The 16,325-nt window shown below is 48.6% G+C and overlaps 2 protein-coding genes across 3 annotated transcripts; both read right to left on the bottom strand.

Annotated features, from left to right (window-relative positions):
* Positions 1-366: 366 nt before the first annotated feature.
* On the bottom strand, positions 367-3,321 carry LOC117854096 (probable auxin efflux carrier component 1c). Of its 2 annotated transcripts, XM_034736386.2 has the most exons (6): positions 2,193-3,321; positions 1,820-2,096; positions 1,647-1,732; positions 1,385-1,542; positions 985-1,061; positions 367-843 (listed from the first exon to the last, which is right to left on the bottom strand). In XM_034736386.2, exons 1-6 carry the CDS (start codon positions 3,319-3,321, stop codon positions 777-779), a joined length of 1,794 nt encoding a protein of 597 aa, XP_034592277.1. In that variant the 3' UTR covers positions 367-776. The 2 variants fall into 2 exon arrangements, with proteins under 2 accessions (XP_034592277.1, XP_034592279.1); XM_034736388.2 differs by having other exon boundaries at positions 1,820-3,321.
* A 6,921-nt stretch (positions 3,322-10,242) lies between these two features.
* On the bottom strand, positions 10,243-14,532 carry LOC117853823 (probable fructokinase-6, chloroplastic). Its single transcript, XM_034736107.2, has 6 exons — positions 14,169-14,532; positions 13,048-13,265; positions 12,511-12,723; positions 12,072-12,407; positions 11,727-11,843; positions 10,243-10,688 (listed from the first exon to the last, which is right to left on the bottom strand). Exons 1-6 carry the CDS (start codon positions 14,317-14,319, stop codon positions 10,554-10,556), a joined length of 1,170 nt encoding a protein of 389 aa, XP_034591998.1. The 5' UTR covers positions 14,320-14,532; the 3' UTR covers positions 10,243-10,553.
* Positions 14,533-16,325: the final 1,793 nt, after the last annotated feature.

The following is a 16,325-nucleotide window of genomic DNA, read 5'->3' as shown; positions in this document are numbered from 1 at the left end:
CGAATAAAGTGGAACCCAATTTCTGGTCATACTGTATACAATAGCACTCCAACATGAACATGAAACTTGGCATGTTCCGATCACTGTGCTTTCTTTCAAAGGAAAGAGACTCAACTGAGACACAATAACACTAAAATTCTTTTTTTTGAATCATTTGTGAAAAAGTACCTGGAATCTACTTCCCAGAGAACTTTTATAAATGGTAATTAGATATGGGTATAAGACGTGTATTTTTTTCAATTTATTTTCTCCCCACCCAACGGCTTTATTCTCCAGCCCTGAGCATATCCTAATCCAATGCGAAACAAGGGTTAGAGACCAAATTCGCTCATCTGAAACAGAAACAAGCTGCCACTCGAAGTAGTATGCCCTAAGATGAACAAGAGCTCTAGCATTCCATCAAAGTGACATATGCATCCATTTTACAATGCAAGATCAGCCCAACCATCCATGGAAAACCCTTCCCATCACAAGCCCCCCTAACACACCCAGATCAACCCCGTAACCTGATCAACCGGATGCTTTCCAAATTGTCACCCTAAAGCCTTGCACGTGTTGTTCTTGGCGCCCTCCTTCAACCCAACCCTTGTCCTAAACATTTTTTTTTGTGGCCTCTAATCTCTACAGCTAAGAATACTCCTACAAATTAAGCATGTCCCCTGCACGCACGCGCAGTCGCTGCAGCATCCCTTGTCCCCTCCTCTGTCTCCTACTCCATCCACCCGGCATCGCTGAGCTGTGACTTCCTGCAACGACACCACCCTTGTCTTGCTTTTTCACAGCCCCAGCAGGATGTAGTACACCAGCGTGATGGGCAGCGCGATGAGCATGCCGAAGATGACTCTGCAACCACAAAGGCAAAGCCAAAACGGCAGGTGAGACAAACCCCTGAGGCAAAGCAGAAGAGGCCGCCGCGCCGAGAATCTCGGCGTCAGCGTCCCGCCCTCTGCGAGACGGATCGTGGACAAGGCTGCGCGCGCTTACGCCGTGCTGAGGATGTCAGGGTGCACGCCGTACTCCTTGGCGAAGACGAAGGGGACAATGCCCTGCGGCAGCGCGGCCTGCAAGCGTGGCGTCGTCGCCAGCAGTAAACAAAACGAACGTCAGGTCAGAGGCGGCGGGGGGGGAGGGGGGGGGAGGCGAGGCTTCTCAGCGCCTGTGCTGCTACTGCTAGTGTGCTGGGCGTGCAAAGTCTAAAGCGAAAGCGAGCTGTGCCGCGCTTTACCGGCACAGGGGGCATATCGATCGGCATGCCCGGCCGGCCACTTGACCGGCTGCCTGCTTTCCATTTTTTTTCTTTGAAAAGGCGGTTCTTGTCAGTGGCATGCCTGTGGTTCGTTTGTGCGGTTGGTCGTGAGGTTTTTGGTTGGGTTTGGGTTTTTACCTGGACGATGGCGACGTGGAGGAGCGTGCCGCGGAGGCCGACGGCGAAGGAGGCGGCGGCCATGACGGCCGGGCCGGTCAGGAACCGCACGGCCATGGCGAACGTTGCCACCTTGTTCCCGCACGCGATGATCCGCGGCTGCAGCGCCATGAACAGCCCTGCACGGAGAAAGCGACGACAAGGTGTCAGTAACTCCGGTACAGGATTGATTCACTGTTCCATAGGTGGACTTGCAGAAGTAGGAGGGAGCGGATGCACGGACCGAGGCTGAACATGGCCATGCCGAGCCCGGCGTCGGAGAGGATCGAAATGGACTTGAGGATGATCGCCGGCATCTCGAAGTTCCACCTGCATCGCCGGCGGATTAGTGGATGACGGAATCGAAGAACTTGCATTGGTGAACGGGACATCGCCGGCGGAGTGATCAGTACTTACCGGAAACACACGAGCGACCAGATGAGGCCGATGAGGCTGGAGTAGGTGTTGGGGTTGCGGATGAGCTTGCGCCACACCATGATCAGGATGAGCCGGGTCATGACGCTCGTCGGCGGCATCGCCGCGGGCGCCCCTACGCCGGCATTCCCCTGCCCGGCCACCGCCGCCTTCTCGTCGCCGGCCTCCGCGTCCCTCTCCGCGCCGCCCCTGTTCCCGAAGCTGAAGTCGTCGCGCTCCGCGAAGTCCTCGCCCCTCTCCTTCCTCCCGTCCGCTGCAACTGAATATCCAAGAACAGAACAGAATTTTGAGCATGCAGCGCCGCCAAGAAAGTAGGACACGGGCAACCTGGGAGAGGAAAAATAAACGACGCTACCTTTGCGCGGGGAGGCAACGGCCATGCGGACCTCCTTGACGGCGGCGGCGTCGTTGTACTCGGCGTTGCCGTTGCCGAACACGTCGGAGACGGGCGACGCGCTGGAGCTCCAGACAAACATGTGGAGGTCCTTGCCGTCCTCGCCCTTGGCCTGCCCGTTGGCCGCCTTCTTGGGCTGCCCCTTGGCCGGCGCCGCCATGGCCGGGTTGGGCGCCGGGTACTGGCCGTACTTGTTGGCCTTGCCCTGCGCGTCCTCCTCGTAGTTGGACGGCCTGGGCGTGGCGCCGGTGCGCACCCCGAAGGCGTCCCCGGCGGCGAAGTTGGAGCTGCGGCCGACCATGGAGTAGAAGTCGGTGTGGTTGAAGCTGGAGCCCCGCGGCGTGGGGTTCCGCGACGACTGCAGCGAGTAGATCTCGGCGTTGGTGAGGTTGCTGGGGCGCGGCGTGGTGCTGGAGAAGCCCATGGAGCGGCGGGAGTAGATGTCGGAGCGCGAGGCGTTGGAGCGGCGCACGGTGACGTGTATCTTGCCGTCCTCCTTGACCTCGGCCTCCGTCTCGATGGCGTCGTTCCGGCCGTCGAGCGAGACGACGTCTGGATCGACGACGATGGAGGCGATGGCGCCGGCGGTGTCGGGGAACTGCTCGGTGATGAGGATCCTGGCGCCGCGGTACTCGAACATGAAGAGCATGAGCGTGTACCAGATGATGCACTGGAGCACGACGATCTGCACCATGAGGCTGCCGGAGAAGTCGCCGTACATGCCCTTGAGCAGCGGGATGCCCATGACGAGCGTGTTGGGCAGCGTGGAGAGGGAGAAGAGCGTGATGGTCCACTCGAGGCAGCCCCGGCGGGAGAGGTAGCTCCAGGCGGTGAGCAGCGCGAGGACGATGAGCTTCTGGAGCGTGTCGGCGGCGATGAAGCGGAGGTTCATGGTGTAGGGGTTGTTGGTGGAGATGAAGTGGAAGGAGAGCAGCGGCACGGCGAAGAGCGCCACGAAGCGGTTGATCCCGGAGCACTGGTCCGGGGTGAAGATGCGCCACCACCGGACGGAGCCGTACGCCAGGATCATGGCGACGTAGAGCGGCACCATGGCCGTCATGACGTGGTAGAAGTCCGTGCCCGTGATCATCTTGCCGGCGCGTTCGCCGCCGCCGCCGCCGCCACGCCCTGCAGAGAGACGCTTGCGATCGAGCTGCACAGAACCCCGGTGTGCGTGCGGACGGGGAGGCGCTTGGTGGTGGTGCGGTGGGAGAGTGTGTGTGATGAGTAGATGTGGATTGTGGAGGCCTGGCGCCGCCGTGGAGTGGAGGCAGGCAGGCGGGGGAGCCAATGAGGGAGGGGGAGGGGGAGGGGGAGGGGGAGTGGGCATAGGAGGCGCGTTGATTATTTATACACATAAGATGGGCACTGCACACACCCCGACCTGAAGATGGGCCGTGGGTTTAAGGAATGTAAAAATTGGGGTTCATATGTTCTCAACGATTTCTTTTTTAATAAAAAAAATCTCCAAACTAAAGAATTTGAAATGACATTTTTTTCTCCCTCCTAGTGTGACTGAAAATCATCCATGCTCTGTTGAAATTTCCCCACTACTCGATCACGAGAACCTTGCGATCCATACTCCCGTGTGCTTGATGTCCATTCCTCGTTTACCACCAATTGATTTAGAGGTCGGTGAAATTCATTCAAAGCTGACTTCAAATTTTTCTCTAGAGGCAGAGGCAGGCAGCTGTATAGAGAGGTAGGTCAACAAGGTACTAGAGCTTGTTGGGTGGAGGGGAATTGGTCATGGTAGGGTGTGTATCAAGTTTGGTTAGTTTAGGATGTTACAAAGGGAAACTTTGTACTGCAAAGTAGTATGGGAAGCCGGATCAACTTCAACTGTGAAGCAGTTGGTTTAAAATTAGGCAAAAATTGAAGATGGGATAATTTAACATGATTTGATATTTAGGATGAAAATAAACTCCAACTTGCTCGTAGCAAAATCTTGTTCTAGACATTAGCACGGTTCATAAATTGTGATTTCCATCAAGATTATAAATTAAGTGAGCTAAGTTTCAAGCTCTGAGGCTTGGCAGGACTGCGTCTAGGCACCATCCTAAGGTGACTCCTATGATGAAACATCCTTGGTGCAACTGTGCAACCATTACGTGATAGTATGGCTTTATCATAGAGATTCAAGTTTGCTAAGTGTGGTTGTTTTTTATCAAATACTGTACAAATGAAAACCCGTACATGTACGTACACTCACCTCTTTTGAGAGAACATGGTACTTGATTCTTCGGATCGTACCTATATCGGTTATCGGTTAGATTGTAAACTGTTCTCTCGCTCTGACTTGAACATTTCTCTCTAATTTTGTAAACCACAAGCAGCATAGCTATTTTCCCGTGGCTCAAACTTCTCAATGTATATGTAGAAATATATGTGAATGAGATGAATACACTTGCGCTTTCCAATCCATCCTCCTTCCCAGTATCATTTTAATTGTGATCCACACTCTTTTGCTACCTCTCCTCCGTTCCGCGGAGCTCGTCATCCTTGGACGCCTCCTCCGCGTGAAACCCAAAGACAAGCAGTAGAGCACCACCTTCGATCTACACCTCCTCCTCCTACGAAATACACGCGCATACACGTCTTTACGAACACATACGAATTGAGACTATATCGGACGTGGCGCTCCCTATACACAATTCTTTTTTACCGTAGTGTCCAGCCCTACGGGGTGTTTGGATACACCCACCTAAACTTTATTACCTGTCACATCGAATGTTTGGATACTAATTAGGAGTATTAAATATAGTCTAATTACAAAACTAATTGCACAGATGGAGTCTAATTCGCGACGAATCTATTAAGCCTAATTAGTCCATGATTTGACAATGTGGTGCTACAGTAACCATTTGCTAATGATGGATTAAATAGGCTTAATAGATTCATCTCACGAATTAGTATAGGGATTCTGCAATTAGTTTTATAATTAGCTCATATTTAATTCTCCTAATTAGTGTCCGAACATCCAATGTGACCCTCATCAAGTTTAGTAGCTCGCACCAAACACCCCGGTTAATTTGCACTGCTAATTTGCACTAGTGCTACACCGTGCGGTGAACCAAAGCTCCACGCAGGAATCCAGCCCGGGAGAAAAGGGCAAATTTGCAGCGGAGCAGCAGAACTCCTGTACGGCTGCCACGCCGGAACGCCGACAGGGCAACCAAAAAGCTGCGATGCGACTCCAAGGACTACCGAATAATCAAAGCGCGCCCCAGCTAAGCTGCAGGCCGCCCGCCCGCCCGCCTTGCCCTGCGTCTGCACAGCCCCGCTTCGGGCGCTGCGCTCCTGCCTCCTGCCTGCGCCCTCCGCGCAGCGGCCGTCGCGTCGCGGCGCGCGGCCCGACGGGCGGCGAGCGAACGAAAAGAAAAGCGGGCGAGCGCGGAGCGCCGGTGAACCGCAGGGTCCTGGTGTCGTGATCGTGACCAGGGAGGGAAGGGAAAAATGGCCATGCTCGGGCACGGGCGGCCCGCGGCGCCGGCGTGGCCTGGCTCGGCGTCGGCTCGCGAGGACGCGCGGTGAGCCGGGTGACCCCCTTGCTCTTGGCTTGCTCCCCGCCACCGCGTGCGCGCCCGCGCCCCCGGCCATCATTGCCTGTCGCGCCTCCTCGCATGACGCATGGGAAGAACGGGGAAAAGGGTTCGGGGAGTCGGGGGTAGGGGAAAATATCCTACGGCGCTATACGCAGCGCACCGTTGGAAAACCTTTTGGCACCTCGGCTCCATGCCACGCACCTCAAAAAGCTGGCGTGCCAGCCGCTCGCTCTCCTCGGCAGTCGGCACGCACACGGGCAGATGGGCTCGGAGGTTTTCTATGCGGGGTGGTCCTGCCGAGCACGTACTGTGCCGCAGTTGTTTATCGCGGGTTTGAGCTTCGTTTTAGCTGCACTTTTCTCTCTTGGTAGCTCTGTGGCTCATGCTACTACTGCTCGTGCTCGTGTAGTCGCATGGATGAACGAAAAGATGGGCGGCGGTGCAGAGGAGAGGTCATCGAATATACCCGCACCAAAAGTGAGACTTGTGTGTGGCAGGCTTTTGTGCGTGTGCTGTCCCCGTAAACCTCATCCCAAATCCTTTTTGTAGTGTCCCTTCGTACATGAGACTCGAGGGGCGATTAAAGCTATTGTCACGGCAGCTTCACTCACTGGCCTTGTCCGGTTGGAATTTTGGGTGCCCGTTATCGTCTTGCGATACTTCACAGCAAAAAAAACTCCTGGTTAGGGCATACGAGATGCGACAGTACCGTTAGCTTAGTAGTAGGAGTAGTAGGTGGGGCAGATGTAATGCAGCGCCATCCAATCGCACTGGACCTAACTTTCTGTGGTATGTCTGCGTATCACTGGTTTATGTCTCTCGTCCATTCATCAACCTGTTCAGCTCATGCCAAACCATATCCTTCACCTCTTATCAAACATGCAGATATATTGCCATCGACTCTACTCTCAACTATGCACCACAATCTTCCATCTTGCCAAAGCCATCACTCAAATTGCCTCTCATTGGCCATCTAATAACGTTCATGCTTTGCATTTAAGTGCGGCCTCACACCTACTCCCTCTGTCCCTTTTTATCTGTCTCTAGAAACCGTGTTTCTCTCACAAACTCGCTTTCCGAGCGACAAATAATAAGGGAAGGAGGGAGCAGATACATTCACTTCTTCAGTACATGAGCGGTTGAGCCTAGTACATGCTTTGCAAGATGCCCCTGTTTGACGGCCCTCTAGAGAAATCATTAAAGTAGGGAATGGGAAAGAAAATGGGGAGGGGCAACGATGATGAGAGAAGAAAGGCTCGCTCTGCTGCCTTGCTAGCTAGCTAATCCTTTTCAGGGGCCGGACGGGGTGACCAGAAAACTAGTATTTGTCAAGATTCCAAATGTTCTCCCATCCTCGCCCTGCTGCAGACTGCAGTGCTGCTTTACCAGGGCAACAGAGATCATTAGGCCATGCTCTTGCCTTAATTAGAATCCCTTTGTGCAAAGCGATGGCCTAATGGCACATTTTGGTGCGTGCGTCACACAAAATTGTCGTCCCCCTGGAATGTGGGGTTTGGCCTCCCGAGATGAGCCCCCATCCAAGCCTGTTTCCCGGAATTACACTGTTTTCCCTAGTGTACGTGTAGACATAGAGGCCCACATGATGGCATATTTCTGCGAGCGCATGACGTGGTTATGACTGCGTCTGGATTCCAGAACAAGTGAAGTGAAGTGACGAGTTGGGGCGAGCAAGAGCACGAGCCCGTGCCGGAGCCAGCCGCGCCGGCGACGTGGCGCGGGAGGGCGGACGGGAGCGAGAGATCCCGGCCGGCATGGGCTTTCGGTGGCGAGGACTCCATGCTTTCGCCTTGCCTGATCCTGCGTCGCTGGCTCCGATATCCTTTGGGTCCATTGAAGATTCAGAGGCTAGTAATATATTCGCAACGCTGCGCGTATCGGGCTGGAACGGAGAAGAGCTTGCTTGAGAAATGAAAGGCGACCGAGAAGAAAGTCCCTCTCAAGAGCTACCGAATCCGGGAACGAAGCCGATTGGTCTGGCGTGGTGCCCACTAGCAGTATCATCACCATCACTAACACAGGCCCAAGTAGGGGAGTATTCTAACTTGGCATGTGTTTGCACATTTTTAACTTGGCATCTCTCCAACTGTCCAAGATCACACAGTAGTACGCTAACATTGCTTCAAGGAATTTTTGCCTCGCAATGCTTGGGAAATGGTTTTGCTACTCTGCCACTTGTCGCGGCTGTACATTCCCTTGCACGTACCCGTTGACAGGATCTGTCTTAATCCTCGTGACACGATTGTTTACGCGTACATACTCGACACGTACTGCCTAGACGTTCGCGACAAGTTTTGATTTTTTTAGCGAACAAATTAGAAAAGAAAGTGCGAGAGGCCCACATGGACCCTTTGCGTTCCCGAAGCGCAAATGACACAGTCGCATCGGAGGAAGAAGTGGAGGGAGGCCCAGCTCGGGAAAGGGAGCAGCTTTGGCTTGGCCCAGAGGGAGACGCACGGGGCAGCTGCGACGGACGAGCCCATCGACGCGTCGGGCGCACCGAGAGAAGAGGAGGTGGTGGGCGCGCATGTCGGGGACAGAATTATGGAAGCCGATGCCACTGAGCTATCGGTAAATCCATTGCAGGGACCAAGCGAGATCAGAGGAGACGAGGAGTGCTTCGTGCACGTCGGTCCAGCCTAGCAGCAAAGGTGCTCAGCTAAAATGCCTTCGGTAAAAGAAAATGCTGAAGAATTGCCGTAGAAGACGCGTGCAAGGAACATTTGCTTTTTAAAGTTTGGATAGTAATATTTCCTTGGTTGCTTATTTGGCCGTGCCACATGGAAATTGTGTGAACGGATCCGACCTAAAAAGCGTTAGGCCGCTAGCATAATAGCGTCAGCACAAATTATCTTTGGCTTCTTGTTTTGGATATCCGTACATTTTCGATACTTTGACCATTACTTGCTCAAATTCGGAGACTGCAACATCTCAAATCTGCTTGCAAGCAGAGGTTAATGCCTTCAGCCCTTACAAGAATCTCATATGCATGTGCACTTTCCCCCACTTTGGTGTACGTGCACACGTGGGGGATGCCGACTAGGCTCCCTTTTGTTGCACTGCTATGCTATCCTCTCGCGTCGATCTGCTGAATCGCGAGCTGTTTATGCCTCCCCACGAACACAGGCATGTGCTCCTGGTGTCCTCGTTCCCTCAGTCCTCACCCCTAAGCTAGCACATCATGGATTTGACCGGTTTGACCTTGATGCTACGCGGATAAATTTGACCGGTCAGACCTCGGACACCACTCACCAATCAGGGATTTTAGCTCTGTTTGCTTGGAACAATGGCGTGCACCAAGAAACGCAGATCAAAGCTCTCTTCTCATCAGGACCACGGCGCAGATAAGATTGTTTACTCATGAACCGAGCTGGTTGGTCTGCTTGGCAGCTGCACGCACTTGTGGAACCGCGTGCGCCGGAGGTCGGCCCTCCCCTTCCCGGCCTTCAGGCCTTGCGTCTGCGTGGATCATCGACCGCGCCAGGCCCCGCGCACAAAAAATCGCAGGATCCGCGGTGAGATCGCGCTGTTGGAACGGGGCCGAGCAGCCTCCTGCCGTCCTCGCGTTGGAGTTGTGCGGTGCCTGCGAGAACCGGGATCTCCATGTCGGACGAAGATCATGCGTGATCCCTGGGGACTCGGGGCGGCATCGGCTGCTCCGTCCTCATTATCCTCTCGCCTCTCTCGGTGGTGTCCACACGCACGCACCAAACTTTTCACTTGCGACCGGCGGCCTGCTACTCGTGAGCCATGATTCCAGCGTGGGAGTTTGCTGAAACACGCTGCAGTATCAGTGCCCGTTGGGACTCGGCAACGGCGCCATCGTGAGTTCAGCCCGGTGAAGAATTATTGGCAGGAACACATGTACTTGCATCCTTTTGGTTGTTAGGTCAAGATGAGCAACACGTGAAACATGGGTACCAAACACAGTGAAGAGCAGTTGTTAGTACTAGAAAGTTTATGGCATGGACTGACGATGGGTGGTTGATCTCAAAAGCTTTGACCTACTACTAGGCGTAGGGGGTGGAGGATGGCTAGCAGTAGCAGTCGTCGCCTAGGTGGACAGGATCGCGGGATTCTGGCCAACATTCTTCGGAGTGGATTGGGGTCACTCAAGTTCAGGAATGGTGCCTGCAAGCTGGGCATTTCTTGTTTTTTCTTTCTTTCTTTCTCTCCCTCGATTGCTCCCCTTTAACATGCACCTGTGGCCTGTTGGTACAGACAGACAAGATGTATAGAAAGAAAGGAGTCTAATTTCTGGAACAACCATTTGCGAGATTTGGACTGTTCCCATAGTGGTGTTGTGCTGGGAGTTCGAACAGGCTAGTATGGTCTGGTAACCAAAATTGGCCCAAGCCCAAATGGAACACATGCGCATGCCTGTTGTAAGCTTGTACACTCGGAGGAACTGTCAGAGCAGGAACAACCGGGATAGCCCATTCTTCCCGTGGCAAACTTCTTCGTGATGTACTGATGATGTTATTAGCTAGTATTGAGTTTTCAGCACCATACGACATCAGCACATAACTGCTGTACAGGTATTCAGACACATGCCCACCACACATGCCTCGGAATCCAGCTACACACTTCAAGAACGGACAAGAAACAGCCTCTTGCACCCGATTATTTGGCTTGGGGTACACACCGCCAAGATGCAAGATCCCAATTATTAGGCAAACGGAATGGCACCTAATCTGACGTGGTGCTCCGCTGATTCACATTAGCATACGCAGCAAGTAAGTAGGGACGCGCTGCTCGTTCAAGCAACAACGCTGGTCAGGGCGTCGAGCACTTGCTGTCGGGTGGGCAGTGCTGGAATCGCGCCTCTCTCTGTTACCGTGAGAGCTCCACAGACGTTTGCGAACTTCAGTGCTTCTCGCAATCGGCCTTCGTCCTGTTTAAGCCACAAAAGGATAATATGAGTTGATCTTAAGCACGGCTGTATAGCTCAACTTGTGTGCACAACAAGAGATAACAGGCTAGACTGAAGAACAAGGATGTGCAAACAAGAACGAACAGCATAATTCACTTGTTTGTGTAGGTGTGAGGCGCCAGCTGAAGATTTTCCCAGACAACAGCTAACTGCTTAGTAGTATCTCAGTATAGAGTTCTGAGACTTTATATATTCGTGGAATAGCCTATGGCGAATCCCTAAATCAGTGAGCACCATGTGACTAAAGAACATGTCTCTGATGGCGGGAAATTTTAAGAGAATGTAACCACCAGTAGCAACATTTATGCATGTGCTGTTAATAATCTTGCTATTACGCCATTCAAAGTCCCTCAAACCACAGCTAAACAATTGAACAAGAAAAGCAAAATGGCGAATGCAAATTTAATTTCAGTACACAAAGTCACAAACCATAGACGGTTTTTGTGGTTTTTTTTTAGATGAACGAGGACCCAGCCTATGTATCATCTGAATATCTGATACATCACGCTGTTCTTTATTATAATGTGATAAAATTCTTTTTCATCATGAGGTTCATGCGACCCTATTCTTAAACTTTGAAGTCGAAGCTTCATATAAAGTTAGTATACTAAAAAAATATTCATTAATTTGCTATAGCTTTCAAATTCATAGCATCTGGAGTTTGGGTGATATCAAAATTCAGGATATGGAAAGCTTAGTTTGACATGTGCATGCCAAAATCTCTTCAATGCTCAGCTTTCAGCGGATTGTGCATGTCTCTATAGATAACCAAACTGAACATTTTTTTACTCTGTTAAGTAAATGTGCCAAACATATGTGGCTTTAGTTACTGTAGCTCATTTTAAAATTATTTCATGCACCCGTCTGTAATAAAAGAGAGCAGGAATGCACTGCAGCAAACTGCAGGACCACCTACAAAAGAGTTTGACCTACTTCCTGAGCAAAGAAAATGAACCAAATGCTGGGCCACATTCTGTAATATGTAGGTTATGGGCATACCTGGAGCAGTGAAAAATCTGTGGCTAATTGAGATAGCATTCCAGCAACGAAAGCATCTCCAGCACCAGTTGTATCAACAGCAGTTACCTTCAGCCCACCAACTCTCCCACTAAATTCCTGTTATTTACAAAAAGTAGTGTAAATGATTTTTTCCACCCTACTTACATAAGATATCGATACCAAGTGAATGCAAGAAAGAATATTTTTATTAAGATTATATCAAATGCCATGTGACTTCTATTGGATGACGGACTATACTTATGCTCATGGAGGGAAAAGGAGGAAATGACATGTCACGGCAAGGAATAATGATAGCAGTCTCTAAATCAGAGGTGTATATAATACCTTAGAATAATACCTACATCCCTCTGGACCTTCAGTGACAAGAAGCAACTTCAGGTTGGGGTGAATAAGTTTCTTTACAACAGCATCATCATATGGATCCTCCCCGTTCGTCAGAAAAGAAACCTCCTCTTCACTTATCTTGATAACATCAGCTGTTTCCCATATGCTCAAGATACCATCTCTAGCATCCTCAGCTGATGACCACAATGGAAGCCTTAAATTCGGATCATATGAAACAAGTACTCCAGCATCTCTAGCTGCTTTGGCAGCTGCAAGGTGCGCAGTTTTACAAGGCTCAGTTATAAGACTTATCGAGCCATGATGGAATATTTTTGCCTAGCACAAATAACATGATTAGGATACTCAGTTTTTCGGATTACAGAAATATTAATGGTGGTGAACAAAACAACCGAAATGGCAATAGAGTGTCTTTCTATACCTTCCTTATTAGATCAAGTTCGAGTTCTTTTTCTTCAAGTAGCATATCAGCACTCGGATTACGATAGAACATAAATTCACGTTCACCATCACTTCGTAGTGTCACAAAAGCCAAAGCTGTTCTAGCATGAGCATCAAAAAGTAATCCTTGAGTGTTTACATTATTCTGCTTCAATATATCAGCTAGCATATAGCCAAATTCATCATCACCAATCTACAAGTGTAAGATATATGAGTAGAAACCAGGGAAGATAAAAATAAACAATGATGATAAACAAAACTATCGTCTATTTTGAAAATGAAAAGGATATGCAGCAAACCGTTATCAGGAATATAAATGAACGCATAGCGCAATGAAGCACTACTTGATTGTAAGTATATACGAGATGTAAACTAATATAAACCTATACCACATAAACCCTGAGTATCATCCTTCCCCAGGTTTAAAACAGAAAAGTGTATTTGCACATGCTTGTAACCCCTGCCGTTCTGTTACATCTGGAACTCTGGATAAACAGGACAGATGCAAATATGTTACCTTTCCAATGAAAGCTGATGACCCACCAAGACGAGCTATTCCAACTGCAACATTGGCAGGTGCACCCCCTGGAGCCTTCTTGAAGGCTGGTGCTTCTGCCAATGACACTCCATTGACAGTTGGAACGAAGTCAATTAGCAATTCACCAAAGCACACTACATGGGGAGAATTGCTCATTCCAGGGGCACCATCACTGCTTAAGACTGCCTTTGTTTGAACTACGTGAATCAAACAGGAATCAAATCAGATTCTTTGAATTTGACAGTATCATCTCTAAATTGACAAAACATCTTTTTATTTATCCAAAACCATCCTACTGCAAAGTGAGCCACTGTGGACTGATCCATAATAATCCACAAGATGGCTACCAATGCACGTGAGAGACTAAGAGTTAGAGTAAAATCCAATTCAGTAAAAATAAAATCTAAAGAATCACCAAAGGCTGATCAGGCGATCGAGATACTAGTGCTATGCTGCATTGCTGCTGTATGTTTCAGGAACGATAACTGTGGCAAAAAGAATTAGTTAGCACATAAATTGCCAACCAATCACTACAAGTGACACCATTGTATCAAGGAAAAGGGATGCTGCATTGGTTAACAACTTAGCATAGCCTGCTTTGAGCATTGAATTGCTACATTGCTGATTCATGTTTCATGTAGATGCGCATGGGTCAGACTGACTTCAACATTCAAAACCAGGCAAATTGCCAATTGCCATACCAGTATGAGTGCAGAAATTTTGCACGGGTGATGCTCAATCACGCCAAAACTCTGAGCACTGCGCATTGGACATTTAGAACTGGTAGAGGAACCAACTTTACATAACACAAAACACCATCCCAAATCAAACCATGCTAATGCCTCCAGTTTAAAGTACCATTTGCACGGAAATCATGTGCTCGGTCACACCACCTATCTCGTATACCACCTCCAAGTTCCAGAAGCCCGTCTCTTAACGTTGCTGCTAGTCTGCTAGTACAAAATAACGTCGACTCTTAAAGAGTAACCCCCAATTAAAAGTAGTGGTACTACCAACTAACCGTAAGCTGAACAGCATATGCAAATGGAGCACGCTCTTAACAGCGCGCGTACCAAGCACACGCACGCCGCACCCAGTACCTGTGCGCGTCCGGAGCAGCGCGGCAAAGGAGACGCTGCGGGGCCTCGCGGCGGCGGAGAGGGAGGGCCTGCCACCGGCGCGAGGGGGCGACGAGGACGACGGGAGGCCGCGGCCCGCAGCGCAGGGCGGCGCCGCCGCGTGGAGAGCCATGTGGGTGTAGATGAGCGTGAGGGCGGAGCCGGAAGAGGCGGGGGAGGAGTATGGCCCCGGCGGGCGGGTGCGCGGAGGAAGCGAGGGGGCGAGCAACCGCCGGTGGTCAAGCTTCCGGGTGGATTTTGGGCTGCGGCAGCTTGGCTACTGGCGAGTGGAGTAGCCAGCTTGGTCGATGGTCGTTGGCGTAGCTCGGCTGGATCTGCGATGGGCCGGCGGCGTATCATACGGCAATCGAATAAGGATTTTATTGTCTTTTATTTGCTCCATGTACCACACGTCCACACCACATCTTAACTTCCTCCAACTCCATCTCAATAAAAATAAAATCCTAAAATTTGAAAAAGAATCTTACAAAAAAGTGTCCTAGAAATTGGATCATAATTACCTTACAAATTAACTAATCGGATTTAATTTGCATGGTCAACAAATAGGAGCATAAAAATCTTTTCATGTTACCACTAATCTGTTGAAAAAAAATAGAATTATATTTTCATGGGAGAGAGGAAGTCTACTCCCACTAATTAAAAATATATTTTATTTAGATATTAGCATGGTAGAAGCCTATTTTTTTTAAAAATGCAGTATTTGTATTTCAAATAAAAATAATAAAATATTTCGAAACTACATTTACCAGTGAACCTAGTACGTCTATCTCATTTTATTGAATTTGTATATTTATTTATATATTGATGGTCAATATAAAAAGTTTGACTGCATGAATCCTAAAGAGAGATGTTTTTTTGGTCTATGAGTAAATTTTGTTTTCAATAAATAAGTAATATTTTAATTCTGATAAATATATGTTGTGAAAAAATAGTGGTTAGAATTTTTATCCTAAGTGGCGATTGAAATAGGATTAAAAACCATACTCAACAAAAAAATGTGCCGGTTTGAGTTGCGTGTATGTCGACTTTTCTAACTTTTGATTAGATCTGGTTTTGGATATTTAAAAATGGTATGAGTATACTCATCTTGAAAATTATTTCGTAATATTTGTCTATATTTTGCAAATATATTATAACAAGAATAGCATTCAAAGTTATATTGACCTTATTGATATCCAAAATGACACAAATCCATGACCAGAAGGAGTAACAATTACCCCAAAAAAGATGTGGATGGACATGCTTGATGCATATCACTTAGTTTGAAAGCCATAGAAGTGTCCAAAGTGCATGTGAAAAAGATTGCTAGTGAAAAAGTAGCACGACTGTCGTATATGGTTGGTAAAGTTTGAAAAAGATTGCTAGTGATTCTTTGAAGTGATTTTTTTGCTAGGCGTGTAGTATGTAGGTCTAAGTCTGTGCGCGGAGCATAACTATGAGTGGTAGGAGTCAGGACGTACTTGGTACCATAAACGTACTCTCTTTGTTTTAAATTATAGATTGTTACATATCTTTTATTATACATTTAAATATATTATATATATAGATACGTAATTTTTGAAAATAACTTATAATCTCGAACAGAGGGAGTATATCCAAGTAGAGAACGCAACTATTATCCCCTCGCATTCCTGAGACACTGGATTAACTTTTAATTAGATTTTTTTTTACGTTAGAATTTTTTGCTGCTGCCAAAGGTGTGTCTACGAGGCACAACTTTTAATTATATCTTAAAAGCCTTAAGTGCAATGTCTTCCCATTGAAATGCCCTGATGCTATACTTATATTCTTGTATGTTTTTAGATGTTTGTCATGTAGCAAGAATGAATGTTTGTCATGTACTCCCTCCGTCCCAAATTACTATTCGTTTTGGCTTTTCTAGATACACACCTTTTGATATGCACCTAGATATATACTTATGCTAGATACATAGCAAAATGGATGTATCTAGAAAAGCCAAAACAAATAGTAATTTGGGATGAATTATGCTAGATACATAGCAAAATGGATGTATCTAGAAAAGCCAAAACAAATAGTAATTTGGGATGAAGTGTAACAGCTCTAGTTAAACTAAACTTGGTTAATCTTGAATAGGAGGCTTAGACACTAATCTAGCAA

This window comes from Setaria viridis, chromosome 4 (assembly GCF_005286985.2).
Source record: "Setaria viridis chromosome 4, Setaria_viridis_v4.0, whole genome shotgun sequence".
Classification (NCBI taxonomy): domain Eukaryota; kingdom Viridiplantae; phylum Streptophyta; class Magnoliopsida; order Poales; family Poaceae; genus Setaria; species Setaria viridis.
This window is presented reverse-complemented; position numbering and strand designations above follow the sequence as displayed.

Coding starts and splice junctions, on each gene's coding strand:
- LOC117853823 (XM_034736107.2), bottom strand. CDS start 14,319: ATGGCTCTCCACGCGGCGGCGCCGCCCTGCGCTGCGGGCCGCGGCCTC. Junction 12,724..13,047: donor CATCAGCTTTCATTGGAAAG/GTAACATATTTG, acceptor TTACACTTGTAG/ATTGGTGATGATGAATTTGG. Junction 10,689..11,726: donor CAGATTTTTCACTGCTCCAG/GTATGCCCATAA, acceptor TGGCTTAAACAG/GACGAAGGCCGATTGCGAGA.
- LOC117854096 (XM_034736388.2), bottom strand. CDS start 3,321: ATGATCACGGGCACGGACTTCTACCACGTCATGACGGCCATGGTGCCG. Junction 1,733..1,819: donor TGGTCGCTCGTGTGTTTCCG/GTAAGTACTGAT, acceptor CCGGCGATGCAG/GTGGAACTTCGAGATGCCGG. Junction 844..984: donor CCTGACATCCTCAGCACGGC/GTAAGCGCGCGC, acceptor TTGTGGTTGCAG/AGTCATCTTCGGCATGCTCA.